Source organism: Zonotrichia leucophrys, chromosome 4, assembly GCF_028769735.1.
Source record: "Zonotrichia leucophrys gambelii isolate GWCS_2022_RI chromosome 4, RI_Zleu_2.0, whole genome shotgun sequence".
Taxonomy (NCBI): domain Eukaryota; kingdom Metazoa; phylum Chordata; class Aves; order Passeriformes; family Passerellidae; genus Zonotrichia; species Zonotrichia leucophrys.
In genome coordinates this window covers 36,040,944-36,057,007 of record NC_088173.1, presented here as the reverse complement: position 1 = coordinate 36,057,007, position 16,064 = coordinate 36,040,944, and the positions used below count along the sequence as shown (strand labels likewise).

General features: G+C 45.0%; 1 protein-coding gene across 2 annotated transcripts in view; it reads left to right on the top strand.

Annotated features, from left to right (window-relative positions):
• The window catches only part of ADGRL3 (adhesion G protein-coupled receptor L3), a 498,089-nt gene extending 491,553 nt beyond the window's left edge, over window positions 1-6,536 (top strand). For both annotated transcript variants that reach the window (XM_064711138.1, XM_064711142.1), the window contains one exon: window positions 3,551-6,536. In XM_064711138.1, the coding sequence (XP_064567208.1) occupies window positions 3,551-3,618 (68 nt within the window). In that variant the 3' untranslated portion in view covers window positions 3,619-6,536. The remainder of the gene's footprint in view (window positions 1-3,550) is intronic.
• The last annotated feature ends 9,528 nt before the right edge of the window (window positions 6,537-16,064 follow it).

Here is a 16,064-nt window from a genome sequence, read left to right as displayed (position 1 = left end):
GGATGCTTTACAAGTTATGAATGCCTTTTTTCACTCACTGCTAATTTGTGCAGGACTGGGTTATTTTTCCTGTGTAATCCCATTGCAAACCACTCCATAGAGGGCTGACACATCTTAAGCTTACTGCTTAAGGACACCTTGACTACAGCAGGCAATTTCTACCCATTTTCTGCAAGAGCCAGCAGAGACTGTAAGATCTCCCTGAAACATGAAGGAGAAATACAAGGCAAAAGACATGCCAAGAAAGACCATGTGGGCTGGAGGGTTGCTTGGAATGGGGGGTATTCATCACAGCTTTGGAGGCACTGTGTAGGCAGTAGTGCTTACCATGGTCCTGTTCATTTCTGCCTGTTGATTGCTTTTAATTCCTTGATATCTGTGGTTGTTTACCAATATTTTTCCTTCCTCCCTTGCCCCAGGTAATAAGCAGTGGGATACCTCAGAGGGCCAGGGGAAACAGTGGTGATGAGGGGAGGCACTGAGCTCCTGGGGGTTCTTTTGTGTCTGTCTGTCCCTATTGCCTGCATCCCCCTTCCCTGAGCAGCTGGCCTCTCTGTCACACCCCCATGTGCCTTTGATCTCACTAGGTTATGAAGAATGCAATACCCTGCAGAATTGCCTAGTCAACAAGGATTGAAAGATAGCTCATCTTATTAAAGACCTGTCTCAGGAAAGCCTTAGAGCACAAGCTTGGTCATCTGTCACACCCTGATCTCCTCCTTACCTTTAGAAAGAAAAGTACTTTATTTTTAGCTGTCTGCTGCATTCGGCTACACTCTATGCAAATTTCATTTAATGAATATTTTAGGGTTTAAATAGTCTGGGCTCATGAACATTATATAAATGTCATGTTGTTGCGGGCTCTCTGGTAACGCGTGGAGGACATCCTGCAGTGTGAAGCTGAAGCCAGGTAAAATCTGTGATTGGTGCTCCCAGGGCAGGCGTTAATGCTCCCATGGGTTGTTCAGTGCCTGTCCTGGGCGGGGACACTAGCAGGCAGTCAGGGGAGGGCACTGCAGTACCCCTGGAGGCAGCAGCACTCCCCTTTCCCGAATGAGGGGCATTTCCTTCAGCACAGGTAGCTGGCTTAGGGCCACTTTTGCTCTTCCAAAGGCTTTGGGATGCATGGATCATACACCAGATCATTTGTCATCCCAGTTCAGCAGAGGCAGTCTATTTAAAGCTGAAATATGAAGAGTTGCCAGGATAGCTTGGAAATCTTCCTTTTTCACATCAAAATAGCTTTTTACAGGTGCCTACTGTTTATTGTGTTCGATACACCAGACAGATAGTGATAGTATTCTTCAGGAAAATGCCAAGAAGAAAAAGAAATAATCCTAACTATTTTCTGTCTTTTCATTTCTTTACCCTCCACATATTTTCTTTTCTTATATTTCTACTCCTTAAATACACTGTACACATGTAAAAACCCAAGCTAAAGCCTCAATAAATGAACAAAAATATTGGTATAGAGAGCAATTATTATGTGTTGGAAGCAAATGCTTGGTATTTTAGCAGTGCTGCTTAAAACCCTAAACAGCAACTTTGAAGACACAAACATAGCTGCTGCACAACCTCCTCAGCTGGTGTGTTGGCAATATTTGTACAGATGACCAAATATCTCAGACTGCCACTTACAATGGACTGCATCTTGTGTTACAGCTTTGGAAAGGTCATTTCCAGCAAAGGGTGCTTGGTGGGTAAATTACAGCAATAATAAAACTCTTTTCAGCCTATCTTCTCCTGGAGGCATCCCAGGCAGAGTTAAATTTGGGTCCCTGTGGCAGAAAACCTCACTCCAGACAGTGGCCCTGCAGCCTTTGTGTCCCACCAGCAGCAAAGGCTTCACCTTTCAGTGGGCACGAGTCTGTGGTAATATCCACTGAAAAATGGCTTTGGGGATGAATGGTGAAAACCAAGCAGTCAACAAACTGGGTGGAGGATGTCTGGGGATTCCACTTGGGAAGCAGAAGCACGGTGCCCCAAGCATCTCTGAGGATTTGGTTGCACAAAAGCTGCAAAGGGGGTGTGGAAAAAGGGACTTTGGGTGGGGGGGGTATGAAAAGAAAAAGCCCCAAATTTCTGTCAAGGCTTTGTCCTCTGGCTGAAATATGCCAAAAAGAGTTTCCCAGGTGCTTTCTGCATGCAGCTGGAGAGAAGTGCAAGATCATGGGGAATTAGAACCGTGTGTGATGGAAGGCATATTTGAGGCAAGCTAAAATCTTTGCTGTGGCTATCGGGTGCCTACTCTGGTCAGTCCCTGGTTTCCTCACCTTAAATATATATATAAGTTTAAATGGTTTGCCACAAAGCAGCCTTTTGGTTTGGGGTTTTTTGGGGTTTTTTTTGAGAGGGTCCCTTCCTGATAAATAGAACAGGATTATTTTTTCCAGTGCAAACACCTCAGCACTGCCCTTTGGTCACCTTCCCCTTACACACTTCCTCGCTTGCTTATTCAAACTTAGAGATAAAAGGCCTCATTGCTTAAGCTGCTGTTGATATCAGCCAGGAAGAGTGCTACATATTAAATAGGTGGGATTTTTGATTTTCTTTACACACTGTGTACCCAGGCATTTTCCACTGCTGGCAGTTTGAACTGCAGTGCAAAGCAGCCCACTGAGCTAACAGCAGTGGAAATGAAAGGAGAAAATGCATCCTACTACTTAGAAAAAAGAAGAAAAGGTAGATGAGCAACAAGGAAAGGATGAAAATCCCTCCTCCTCAGAAAAACCCCAAAAGATCAGCCTAAATGGCCAAGCTGGGAGGTGCCTGAAATGTTGCTGATTCTGCCCCCACCACTTTGCCTTTGATGCCATAGAGACCAACAAATATTTGGGAGGGTGAGAAACAGAGTGAAATTATTTATGCTTAGAAAATATCTCCAGAATAACTCTTGATTCTTTTTCGATGTGATTAGCCTACCTAAATATCTCCCTGAAATATTATCTATAAAAAAACCTGCATGAGCTCACCCCAAAGTGCATGAGGCTGTGTCCTCCTGAAGTGAGTGTGTGAAAGGAGATGCTTTCCCCCCTTGGGCTGCAGTGATTATAAAGGCAGCTGTAAAGCAGAGCACTCGGATGCAAAGTGCCCTTCAGATAATGTCTGATATCAAAACAAATCTGTTTACTCTGAAGTCATTCATACTGAATATTTATTATTAAGGGGTGAGGGGGACACAAGAAAAAATGCAGTTTGCTCAAACAAGCCCTGTTGTGTTGACACAAACTGGTGGCTGCAGCTCAGTGATGTGGAAAACACAGAGGAGCAAAGAGACACCACGGTGTCACTCTTCTGCAGAGCAGTGGGCAGCAGTGGCTGATGCTGCTGTACGACAAACTACTGGCTCATACAAATTCAGCAAAAAGGGTGGGAGGAGATTCGCCATGGGATCCTCACCCATAAATGCACTCACTTCCCTGAGCAAGCCTTCCTTTTCAAGGCAATCAAGGCATCCTCTGCTTTGTTTGGGGATGGGAATGGTCTTGAAAATAGTTGCTGTTGGTTGCAGGGTCCGGGGATTTACCTGCTCTCCCCTTGTTTTTCACAGAAGGCGTCAGGACGCCCAAGCAGGAGCCGGTCTTCAGGCGAGTCACCATGGAGGACAGTGTCATCTAGAACCTGGGGACCCTGAGCCTGCCCCGGCCAGCCCGTGCCAGTGCACCACCTCAGCTCCTCTGTGCCTCAGCCCCCCGTCCCTCACTTGGGATCGTGCTACAGGAGAGGCTGGAGAAGCTGGCCTCGACCAAACCCTCGCATCCCCATGGAGAGAGCAGCCAGCTGAGATTCCCACTGCATGGCAGCACCCTGGGATGGGCCCTCAGTGTTTGGCCGCTCGTCTGTTTTTTGAAGATGAGCAGAGCAGGTGAAAATTGTCTTTTGTAATAAGAAATTAGTTTCACCTGCTCAGAACATTGACTTTGCGACTTGATAACACTTTAAAAATGGCCGAGTGTGCTTGATCCACCATTCTGGGCCTCTCTCCGTGCCCTCAGGCTGGGCTGTAGAAAGGGGAACCTGCCGGATCCAGGTTGCTGTTGTAAATACAGACCTGTCAGTGTGAAGAGCCAACCAGGGAAGACCCAGAGGGACAGAGAAGTAGTCCTTACACCAGGAGAAGCTGAACGTGCCAGCAGAGTACTGTCAAGCGAAGCTGTTGCTTGTAAATAGGGACTGGCGCATGTGTCCAGCAGCAGCTCCGCTTGGCCAAAGCTTCTTGGGGGAAAGCTGCTCAGATTTTATTGTCTTGTGTAAATAGAAATATTTTTTTGAGGGAAAAAAAAAAGAGCCTTAGTATCTTGAAGTTAGCGTTTCTCAATCAGCTCAGCTGGGGATGGATATATGGGAACCCATGGGATCTGCCTGCTGGAGGCTGGCGTGGGCTCTCGCAGCCAAGCTCTGAAGGAGGATGGACCCGTCCAGCAGAGGATTCAGCAGACATTTCTCCCTAGTCGCTGTCAGCAGGGTGAACTCGTCGGTCCCATGGTCTCCGCTGATGTAAATAATCAGCTACAGCCCACAGAGGACTTGGACTGCTTGGTGCAGTTGTGGGAGGGAGGAGGGTGGGATGGGCAGAAGTCATCAGAGGGATGCAAACCCCATCAGCGTGGTGATCCTCAGGCTTTTAGCATTAGTTTAAAAAAAAAAAAAAAGAAAAAAAACCCAAACCCTGAAGGCTTATTAATGGCTTTGGGCCAACTGTTTGGCTGGGTGAATGGAGGCATGCCTAGACATGTTGTGTGTCCATGTCAGCCAGTGCCTGTCTGTGCAGTTCTCTGTCTGTGCAAATGCGTGTGCAAGGCTGTGTCTGGTTCGGGGGCTGCCAGCCACTGCAGGTCCCTGTGTCTGTGTAGCTGTGTCCATGAGAGAGGAGAGAAAATGGATGTGTGTGTTGTACTGCCCTTTATCCACCCAAACACGTTCCAGGAGTCATAGGTAACGCTGCTGGGTCCAGCTCCAGTAGCAGGAGTGCAGAGTAGTGTCCGCACCTCGCCAGGGAATGAGGCTTATTTACTCTGAGTCTGTTCGGATTCATGCAGTGCAGGGAAATTAGGAAAAGAGAATGAAATTAGAAATTGAAATTAGGAAAAAGCCCATACATTATATTTTTGAAAGTTACCCCCAATAACTTTCTCTGGACATAGAAGTGTCTCCTCAGCTTAGCATTTTGCAGGAAAGCAGTGCCAAGGTGAAGTGTCTTCCCCATGAAAAAGCCAGATAGCTTTTTAGCACAACTGTTTAGCATAGCAGTGGGGCCAAAGCCCCTTTAGCTTTGCAAGGAATGGGCAGTGGGCAATCAACAGAAATTGGAAGCTGCCTCAAATTCCTGAGGGATGTGGGCATCCAGAGTGGTAATTTGCTTGCAGTGGTCCAAGGTGAGCTGCAGGGAGTCTTTTCCACTTGAATACTTGAACACCTCCTGTCATCCAGCTGTGTGTGTTGCCATTAACACCTAACAACTGCCAGTGCCAAGTGATTTATATATTTATCAGGGCATTTTTTAATTTATCAAACCAGTGCATGGGAGGCACTGTGCTTTCATCTGCCACATGTGGACACCTCTTCCTTTGCCCACTTCTCCAGGTTTGTATAGTGTCCCCAGGCAAGGTGACCATCATGTTGGGGATGTGGTTTCCTCCCCAGTGAAGGTTGTTAATTTTTTTTTCCAGGGAGAAAAATAGTGAAAGATATGAGTAACACACCCTGACTTTGTGCTGGAAATGTGCTGAAAGCCAGCCATATTAAGCAAAACAAGTAACTCCAAAATGTTTGAAAGTTCACGATCTTTCACAGATATGAGGAAATATAGAAACCATTTCTATGGTTTCTAGGGCCCCAAAGGGCAATGCTAAATCCTGAACCCAAGGCTTCCTGACCCTGGGGAGGTTTGAGGTGCAGCATAGGGAAAGCTTAGGGGCAGCAATTACAGGAAAGAAGATATTCCCTGGTTTTGTTAGATGGCAGGAAAGTAGAACTCCCCTAGCTGGGTTGAGTGGGGGATTTTTTTTCATTGGAACACTCACTATTAGTTCCTCTTCCCAGACAATCCCATCATCCTATACCTTGAACCCTTTATGTCTAGAAGTTAGGAGTTAGGAGGCGTTTATAATAACCTTCAAAGTTTCTCTCTCTCTCCAACCCTAAAAGAGGCTGACACCCCACAACTGACAGTTGTGAAGATGAGCCAGACCAACCCCAAGTCCTCATAAAAGTGATGAATCCCATCCACTGCATCCATATTGATGGCACACAGGTGACACATGGAGATGAGCAGTGAGGAGGGGGAGGCAGATAATCACTGAAGATTGCGTGAGGGAGGTGCTGTTACCAAACCCACCTGGCAGAGTTTTGATTTAATCCAGCCCTGAGTCAATACTGATTGACATTTCACTCGCTTTCCATATCGTAACTGGACTTCCTTACTCCTCAGGCATGGAATGAATCTTAATACATTGTAATTACTGTACTCCTGGTGGTGAACCGGTATGAAAAGCTATCACAGAAAGCATTAATAAAATGTACATTATGAAAAAGAACTCGGCATTGTCTGAAATTAATAATGCACCAGATTTTTCTCATCCACGCCTGCTCATTACAGGCCTGCCCTTGAGTTTTCTATTAAAATGACTTATTCAAACTACTTGTATAGCTGTGCTCAGCTTGAAGTTATCTGCTGTAGGTTTGCATCCCAGTTAGATGTACCGCATGAGGACTTATTAATCTGTTATATCTTTCAGGCATTGATTTTGGTGACATTTATATAACGCTGGTATGACTGAAATGAACTGATTGATTCATGCGTATGGATTAGTTTGCCTAAGACTTTGAGGCGAGGTAGCTTTATCATGCACTGTAACGCCAGAATTCATCACTGTATTATTTACGAGAGACTGAACTGGCTGCATCTCAACAACTGAAGAGATCTTCACTGTTTTATTTATGTATAAATGTTTACTTAATCAGCCGCCAATTTTGTTTAGCAGAATTTGTTCGCAAACGGAAATTGTAAACGATAACGTGGTTTCTATTTTAAAATTTACAGGCTTTCATCTATAGCAAAATCCAAGATTTCCAAAGTGTCTTTGTCTACTGGCAATCAACAAGCTCTCTTGTATATGCTTTCTGGTAATTGCAATTAGCTGCTGCAATATTTCACATAAAAACAATGCAACCCTAATACAGGAGATCTGAGTGGTAGTATGTCACAGTCAACATAAATACCCCAATGCTTACAAATGCTGGAGGTTTAACAAAACAACAAGGAGCCACCTGCCAGTGCAGAGGCAGGAGCTTATGAACATGTGTGGTGATTTCTGCTGCCTTTTCTTACAAGAAAATCCCAGTTCCAGGTAAATTGTGTTTCAATCACATGGGCCATATCCCCTGCTTGAGGAAAGCCTGGTCAGAGGGGACAAGGAAAACATCTGCTCACTGTGCCTTGCAGCTGGGAAAGTGGCTGGGCTTCCATGAGTGTTTAAAGGTATAACATTCCAGGGAGGCTTAATCCCAGGTTCCCAATCGATTGCACATGTTTTCCTTGGACCACGCTGCTTCTCCCGAGGACCAAGGAATAAGGAGTCATAAAGGATTTATTAAATGAAAGCAGAGACTTTCCTGTTAGGAGCCATTTAGAAATATTTTTAGTGCAAAGGCACAGAAGAAGTGTCATGTTAGAGACCTATAAAATAATGAGTAGTGTCCAGAGGAGGTGAATTGAGTGCTGCAGTTCACCATAGGTTATACAGCAAGTGGCACTATGTGGAGCAATGAAGAGGTGAAGTTTTAAATGTAGTTATAAGTAATGTTTCATTACCCATCACGGGATTAACCCACGGACTCCCTGACCCAATACACCAGTAAGGTGATGTACAATGAGCTTTAGTAAGATATTATGCTGTTCCACAGTTTAAAGAATGAAAGAGGGAAAAAAAAGTTAAAAAAAAAAAGAGAAGCCTGTCACCTACAAGCTCTGGTTTCAGGGTCAGAAGGAATTGCTGGCTCCCTGAGGAACTGCAGAAACACCCCTGCTGAGTCTTCAGCCATACTTCACACCTGTGATTTTTTTTTTTCCAACCATATTTTATTAACATAAAAAATTACAATAGTATTAGGTAGGCCTGGAATATCACTTGCCAGCTGGCAGTGTGAAAAGGGGAGTGAACTTTGCATGTCAGCACCCTGGGCTGTACCTTCAAGAGCATGGGATCATAAGAGAGCGATGCTGAGGGGTTACTGTGCCTCTCAAGCATTGAACCCATCACTGCAGAACTGGTGGCAGCAAATAGTCCTTTTCCATGTTTCTTTTTGGCTCTCTCAGGTACAAGAGGCTGCTATTACATTACTCCTAAGCTTTCTGTTTTGCAGGCCAAACAAACCAAATTCTCTCACTCCACAGGTTTGTTCGTTATTCTTTTAGAGCAAGTAGGAGAAGCACCTGACAAAGTTTAGGGGGGGAAACAAAGTAAACATGACATAAGTATGTGGTATGAAGGCTAGGAGCTGCTTTAATCAGCTCTGTGCCCACCTGGGTGTAACTCTGGTCCCTAATTGGAGAAGTAACAGCAACACCTGTGGATGTTGCATAAAAAGCCCTTAACAAGCTCAAGGGGGCGTGCTGAGGAGGATTTCCTTCATGCAGGTCGAAGTGATGGAGATGATGCTGCTTGTATCAGTTTTATAACTCCTGGCTGTACTGGAGATTAAACTTTAGGAAGGTGTTTCAAGAGTGACTGGAGTTCTGAAGAATGATGACTCTGTTGGACCCCTTGGTAAGACACCCCACATGCTAAGTGTTTCTGTTGATGTGCAAGTATGGCAGTTTGACTCGTGTCTCAGCAATTAAATTTTATTTCCTCTCTTACACCCTGTTTATCCATGCTAGTCGCTCTCCTAGATCTTCTTGGAAAACACCTGCTGTGTAGGAAGGTATAAAATTGTAGGAAGGGCTGGATATTTGTCACTGTAATGTCATCAAAATGGTCTCGACTAAAAGGTGTTGCTGCAGGAGTCTGATTTTTTTTTCTCAAGCTTCCCTCCATGCATATGAGCTTTTAGTCATGTTTCAAAATAAGATGAAGACATGCCTTTTCTTTTTTTTTTTTTTTTTTTTTTTTTTTCATCTGTAAAGCTAAAAATGAAGCTGTTACGTGCATGCTTCCTTCTGCTTGGATGCACTTGCCAGCATCTGCTGCTGTGGGAAGCTGAAGTCACTGATGGTGAGGCTAAATTAAACCTCTCCTATGTCTGTGTTGAGGGGGCATAAACCAACATCTGGAAGGTGGCTTTGGGGTAAGAATAGCTGACCCTCAAGCTAATGTGCCCTGCTTAGAACTTTGTTGTCCTTGAGGCACAGCAGCTGCACAAAAATGAGACTTGGAGACCCTGGTTTTCTATGCAATATCCTTATTTAGCCTTACATACTTATTATTGTATGGTGTGCTCCCCCTAAGCCCCACCTGTGAGGACCAGTGGCTGCCTGCTGCTCTGCACCTCTGCTGAATATTGAGCAGCTCCCTAAAAGCAATGAGGCTGTTATGGCTGAACAGCTTCACCATGTGCAGGCTGCACGGATATCCAGCAAAGAAATCAAAGGCATGATGTCACCAGTATTTCTTATCTAAAATTAAATATCTGTTTTAATTCCCCAGACACACAGAGACTTTGTATTAGAAAAATATACTGAGAGTTCAAACTCTGAGTCATCTCATATATATTTCACTCAAGCCAAGGGAATAGCAGTGAGAATAGACCTGCAAAAGAGCAATTCTCTATTCTAGCAAGATGAGGGAGAAAAAATGTTCAGGGAAAATATTAACGGAAAAAATCTTGCCAATGAAATTGCGTCTCTAATATTCTGTACCTTTGCAGTAAAGTCATGATTTGCTGTGGAAAATGCAGCTGAGAATAAGTGGGTCAACTTGTGCTCATTAATGGCAGAGACAGAGTAAGTGGCATTTAAAACAAGTCCTCTCAGAGGGAAAGTGATAATTATTTATTCTGAAGGCATCAAAAGTTTGTTGTCACAATTGGATTTCAAGAGCAAGTCACAATGCTTTGGGGTGCCATTGTCCAGGCAGGGTTAAGCCAAGCTCTGGGTGTGCTGGGGCCAAGAGCTGCATTTCTGCTGCTGCTTGCCACTGTGGTGCAGCACATGCTGAGTGGCCACTACTGTGCCCTTTCTGGCTCATGCCACAAGTGCTCCAGCCCAGTCATCAGGGGCTGAAGTGGGAGACGTGATGCTGGAAATGACTTGGCCCACCTGTGCTCATGGGTAAAATGTGCCAGGTTCTGTCAGCCCACTCACACATCAGCAGCTGCACTTGGGAGCAGTGAATATCTGTGGATCAGGAGCACTTTTAATATCCCTCTGCCTTTTGTCTCCTTATTATCTCTGCAATGGGCCCTATGTAGTCCCCAGTCCTGTGTTGGTTCATGTCCCCTCATTCATCTCAGGCTGTGCTGCTGATTTTCTTCCCACCTGGGTAGGCTCATGTGTTGTGGCTACACCTTAGCTCCTAAATAATTTTCTCCAAGGCAGATAAAGATGTTCCTTACTCTACAGAAAGGGGTTGTCCTCTCCTGTGAGCATTCCTGTCATGAAGGAGCAATGCACTGGGTTCTCTTGGGCTCTGGTGATGCTGCCCATGCAGGAGGGTGTGGGGCAGGAGGAAGCACAGAGGCATTTCTGGAGTCACAGTGGAAAGAGCCCTGCACTAGGCTGTTCTCCAGCTTTTACTGGATTATAGCCCAGACCTGAGACCCAACAGATGCACTGTCAGGTATGAAGTATTGGCCCAAGATTCGTGCTGGCTCTGTAATGGGACCCAATTCCCCTCTCTAATGCACAGTTGTTGCATTGCATAAAAATCATTATTACACATTGTGAAATCTAATTACATTATTGCACACTGTGTATACACTCTAATAAAGGCAGTGGAAGCAATAACGCTGCTAGTAATACACCATTCTACTGAAATTGCTATTGCTGTCAATTTTACATTCATTTTTTCTTGATTTAACCTGAAGAGCAAGGCTCTCAGCCTGTTTGCTTTGGCAGGTGGATGAAGTATCAAGACCTTACAAGAACTGCAGAACCCTCCAGCTCCTATTGAGGTAGGGAGCATATGAGGGGATTACCATGTCCCAACTCTGATACCCAGTGGTGAGACCAGGCCCTCCTGAGGGTTAAAGTGCTGTCCTGAGATGGGTCCAAAGCCAGCTGGGCTCAATTTCCCTTGAAAGTGCTCCCTCTCTGCACTGATTGTAGATCCTTGAGCACCTGTGCTCTTAGATGTCTGAAACCAGATCTGCTCCAATGTTGTTCTGGTGAAGAGGAGGATAGGTGCTCCTTTGTCATCATTCAGAGATAGATATTTGCCAGTGGTGAGCTGAGAGGGATTTAGGTTTTGAAAAGGTTACAGTCTTTCCAGTTCTCTGCTTACCTGCCATTGCCTTGCATTTGTAAAGCTTGTGTGATGAATATGAACTGCTAGTGCCAGCCTGCTGGTTTCTGCATTCTGCTCTCCTTGCAAAGCTGTCACATAAGCACTTTTTAGTAGTGGAAGAGATGAAGAGGTGCTCCTTGAGCACCACAGTGTCTTCAAGGAGGTAGGTGCAGAGTTACCAGCCACTGCAAGACTGTTTGCAGTGTGCCCTGAGTCCATCAGCTGAAGAAATCGTGTTGGGAGCCAAAGAGACTTGTAGGGGTTGTGATGATCTTCTGAAGATCCCTTCATTTCAAGCGTGACAAATGAGCCCAGGGTTCAGTCTCTGAAGAAAAGAAAGGAAAAGGAAAGATGTCAAACCAGAGAGTGAGGAAAAGTAAGACTTTGTATTTCCTTTCCTAGACAGTTTCAGGCACTGAAAGCTGCTGTTCCCATCACAACCTCTTCTGAAGAAGAGAGCTTGAGCCTGCAGTGCTTAAGTGTGTCTTGACTTCTAAATGAAATGGGATACCAGGAGCTGGTCCCCAAACAACAGCTAAGCATTTACAGGAGAAAAACACTGGTACTGCTTGAGCCTCCTGCAATGCCTTTTTGCCAGGCCAAGGGCTGCCCAGGGTCCTGTGCTGGAAGCTAAGCACAGCTGGGTCACACCCCAATGTGCCAGGGTTGGTCCCTGGCATGGGGTGGGCACTGTTTTGGCTTTTTGACACTGTGGGCCTGGTTTACATTGGGTAATACAGCACTCCAGGAACCCATGGGATCATCTCTCTCCTCCTCTGGCATACAAAGCATCAAATGCACCATGTCAAGACCCAACTGCTCTGCTGACCCTCCCTCCATCCATGCTTACCACTCAATCATCTTGTAAAGCAAGTGATTCATTCAGTCTGCCTACAGTCTGCCCAAAAGTGTCCCATATCTTAGCTTTTGCCTTTTTTCCAAGAAAACCTGCATGGAGACACACAGGTCTGTGGAGCACCTGTGGATCAAAATGTGTACTTTCCATCACAATGTCCTGACTGTAGATGACCTCCCTCTCTTTAGTACTGCAAACTGTGTCTTACAGATGTGGTGGAAAAACATTCTGCTCAGTTGCCAGCAGGGTATGAAATGCATTCTGGCTATAGATATTACTTTTCTAGGGTTTACTGTGCTGCCAGAGGCTCTGCATGGAGAAAGCTTTAAGGGAGCACAGGCAAGCAGAAAGAAGGTGCTGAGATGAAGGAAATTATGGGAGACTATCAAAGGAGAGGAAAACATCTTTACTGTGGGTATCCCACCTGTTATCAAACTGCATCAGGTGAAAGATGTGCAGATAAGCTTTAATTTAGTTTCAGCCACTGAATGGTTGTGGGTTTTTTTTCAGTCACCGTGAGCTTGTAATAAGTTAATTAAAAATCCCAGTAAAGTATTCATCAGTCCTCCACTGGGAAGGTATGCCTGAACCTAGCTGCATCCTCTTGGCCCCCTGAATTCCTGTGCTGCATGCACATTTCACATTAAGGATGCCACCACTCTTTCTGTCTCGTGCCAGTCTCAGAAATCACAGATCTCTGTCTCCAGCAAGCTGTCTGGCAATCCTTCCTTTGGGAGGTACTTTATTTCCCTTCCTTCTCTTGGACAAAAGTCTGGAGGAAAGAGAAGTGCCAAAAGCTATATATGTAAAATCTAAGGGAGCTTGGGAGGCAATGAGGAGGGCAGTGACAGGTGAGGAATAGGAGGAAAACAACACAAGCTACCCTGCCTTCCTTTCCTGTGGGGTAAGGTCAAGCTCTCTCAGCACAGAGCTGAGTGCTAGTTATATCTGTCACGTTTGTATCGAACCTACCACCTGATTTCTCCCTGTAGTAAATTCCTGTGGAAGGCAGCCGTATTTCTGCCTTTATTGCAGAATCGTGGCTATCAGATACAGGAGAGACAAAAAGGTTGCTTTGATAAAGGCCTCTCCCTTGATGCAGTGATTTATGAGCAGTTCCAGCTTTCTGGGCCCTGCTGCAGCAGATATTGCCTGGTCTCAGTCTCCCTGTCCTGGAACAGAGGTGTGAATATTGTTGTGGGCTAACAGGGGCTTCCTGAGCCAGTTTAGCTTCATAAATCATCTGTGATGTGTTGCAGTGGCTAACACCGAGCAGTCCAAGCTCACAGTCCAAGCACAGAGAATGTTAAATTCCTAGAGACTGGGAATGGCCAGGAGACCTGGGATCACAGCTTTGGCACATGACTGGTGTACAGCAGTAAAACTTTACAGATAGGTGCCTTTATTTATCTTTCTTTTTTGATCACTTGCTGACCAGTCTTTCTTCACAGTAATGGGCAATAATGCACTGTTAGTGGAGATGAACTGCCTTGCTAATGAGCTAGACTGCAGGATTTGTACAGACCATAGCCTTGCCATGTGTCTTGTGCCCTTTCCTTCCTTCACCACCACATCCTTTAGTGATTATAACCTGTTTCATATTAGTTTCTAGCCTTTTTTTTTTTAATGGATAATTCCAATTAGTCTCATCCTGCAGGTGCAATTCAACACTCATAAAAAGACTCAATATCCTGCCAGTCCCAAAATTCAATGGCATTCTTCACTAGGGTTATGATGCTGGAGTGCAGCGATGCACTAAAACTTTGCAAAATGTCCTAGCTGCCAAGTGGCATGAGTGGCAATCCCCCTCTGTTTATATCTGTCACAATGTTTGGAGGAAAACAAGAAAAATCTGGGCCCCAGGTAGAAACCTGAGCCTGTTGGGGAATTAATGAAATCACAGTGTTTGGAGACTTGCAGATGCTGTTCTGTTGGGAGCATGCTGAGGCTGCCATTAAATCCCTTTGGATAAGACTCAGTAAACATCTGGTAGCTTTTTTTAAAAAAATGAAAAACCTGTAGTTGTTCTAGGCCTTGTTGTCTGCCCACGCTGGTAATGTGCCTGCGAGGTCTAATTAGTTGACAAGTGACAAAAGAGGCCACTGTAGAGAAGGGGAGGCTGGGTGCCAGGATTGTTAGATAGGCTGGGCAAGAGCCATGAGAGCCAGCAGGTGATGGATGCAGGAAAGGTGTATTATCCCCTGCTTTGTTACAGATGCAGGGACATGAGGAAATGAGGCAAATTGATAAGCCAAAGACTCAGTGTTTTGCCATTCATCTTATGTAAAATTGGATCTGCAGTCCTCTGTGAGTAGGGTGGTGAGGGCCTGTGATGGCTGGTCAGTGCTGAAAGAGCCCTGACCTTCTGGCTCTATTAAGTGCCTTTCAATGCGCTTATAGAAATAAGATGGAGAGGACTTGCACTTGAGTGCAGCATGAGCAAGATTAGTAAAAGCTGATGTACAGTGATGTAGCTGGATTCCTGTTTGCTATCAGTGGTAAAATCCCCACTCACTGTCAGCAAAAGCTGAAGTCATTCAAGGCAGAAGAGAGTCCCATCTGCTCTTATAGGGGAGTCTGTGGGACAGGACCATTAGCTGGGCACTGTGAAATCTGACTACCTGCTTTGCTTGTGCCTTCACCTTGAATTGTTGCTGATTCCTAAAGTGATTTTAACATTTATCATATGTATTATTATTAGCTATATATTTATGTGGATAAAATATATTAAAGATGTTGCCTTTCAGGCAAATCCAATATCCATATTCATGTGGATAAAATATATTAAAGATGTTGCCTTTCCAGATTTGGGGTGGACTGTTTCAGCTGCTATCTAGCTCCTTATTAGTGTGAGGGCTACACTGTCTGCACCAGAATTGGACTTGGCAGTGCAGGGATGCCATGTGCAATTCCTTTTGAGTCTGCCAGTCCCCATGGTTTGGCTTTTTAGTGCTGCACCTATGGCTGGGCTGAACTCTTGCTTGCTCCTTAGCTGGGCATGTATGAATCTGGAAAAGTATTTTTAAGTGTTTAAGCACTGCTTAGCACATTATTCTAGTTTTTTCTCTAGGAATTAGATCCTCTTCGTTTGTCTTGGCTCCTCTCAAACAGTTCCCACCGAAGGGGGAACAAGATGAGTCATGGGGACAGAGTAGTGGTGGGTTATGAGAATATCTCTTGGTCTGTGCTTGCCAGCACCCATGCGGAGATTGCAATGCTTTTTCCAGGTGTTGTGGTAGATTTGGGGCTCTCACAGCTGTTAGTGTCATACCCACACCAACATCTGGCCCATCACTGCTAAACTCACCAGACTGTGCTGCTGGAAGTGGATTTGATTTGTGCTGAAGTCACCTTGAATCACAATTACCAAGGGGAAGGAGTGGATGCATGTGAACAGGCACGGATAACATTGTGTAAAGGACATCACCAGAAGTGAAAGCAGATCACCAAAATGTCTGCCAGCAAATTCCAAGTCAGTGGCTTTGTTTATTTCCCCATACACCCAATAGGTCCTCTCCCTCTCCCCATTGCTCCATAGGGAGGATGTGCCATGGACAGTAAGGAACACCCTACCAGGGACACCCACCCTGGACATTCCACTACCTCCCTCTCCTCCTGTAAATCAGGAATAACCCCATTAAAATCAAAAAGAACTCTCCAGGGTAGAATTTTGTAAATTAAAAAAGAAATGGTTTCACAGTCATTTCTTCTGTCCAGGGCTCCATGAAATGAAAATTTTTGGGTTTAAATGGCTAACCTGAAAA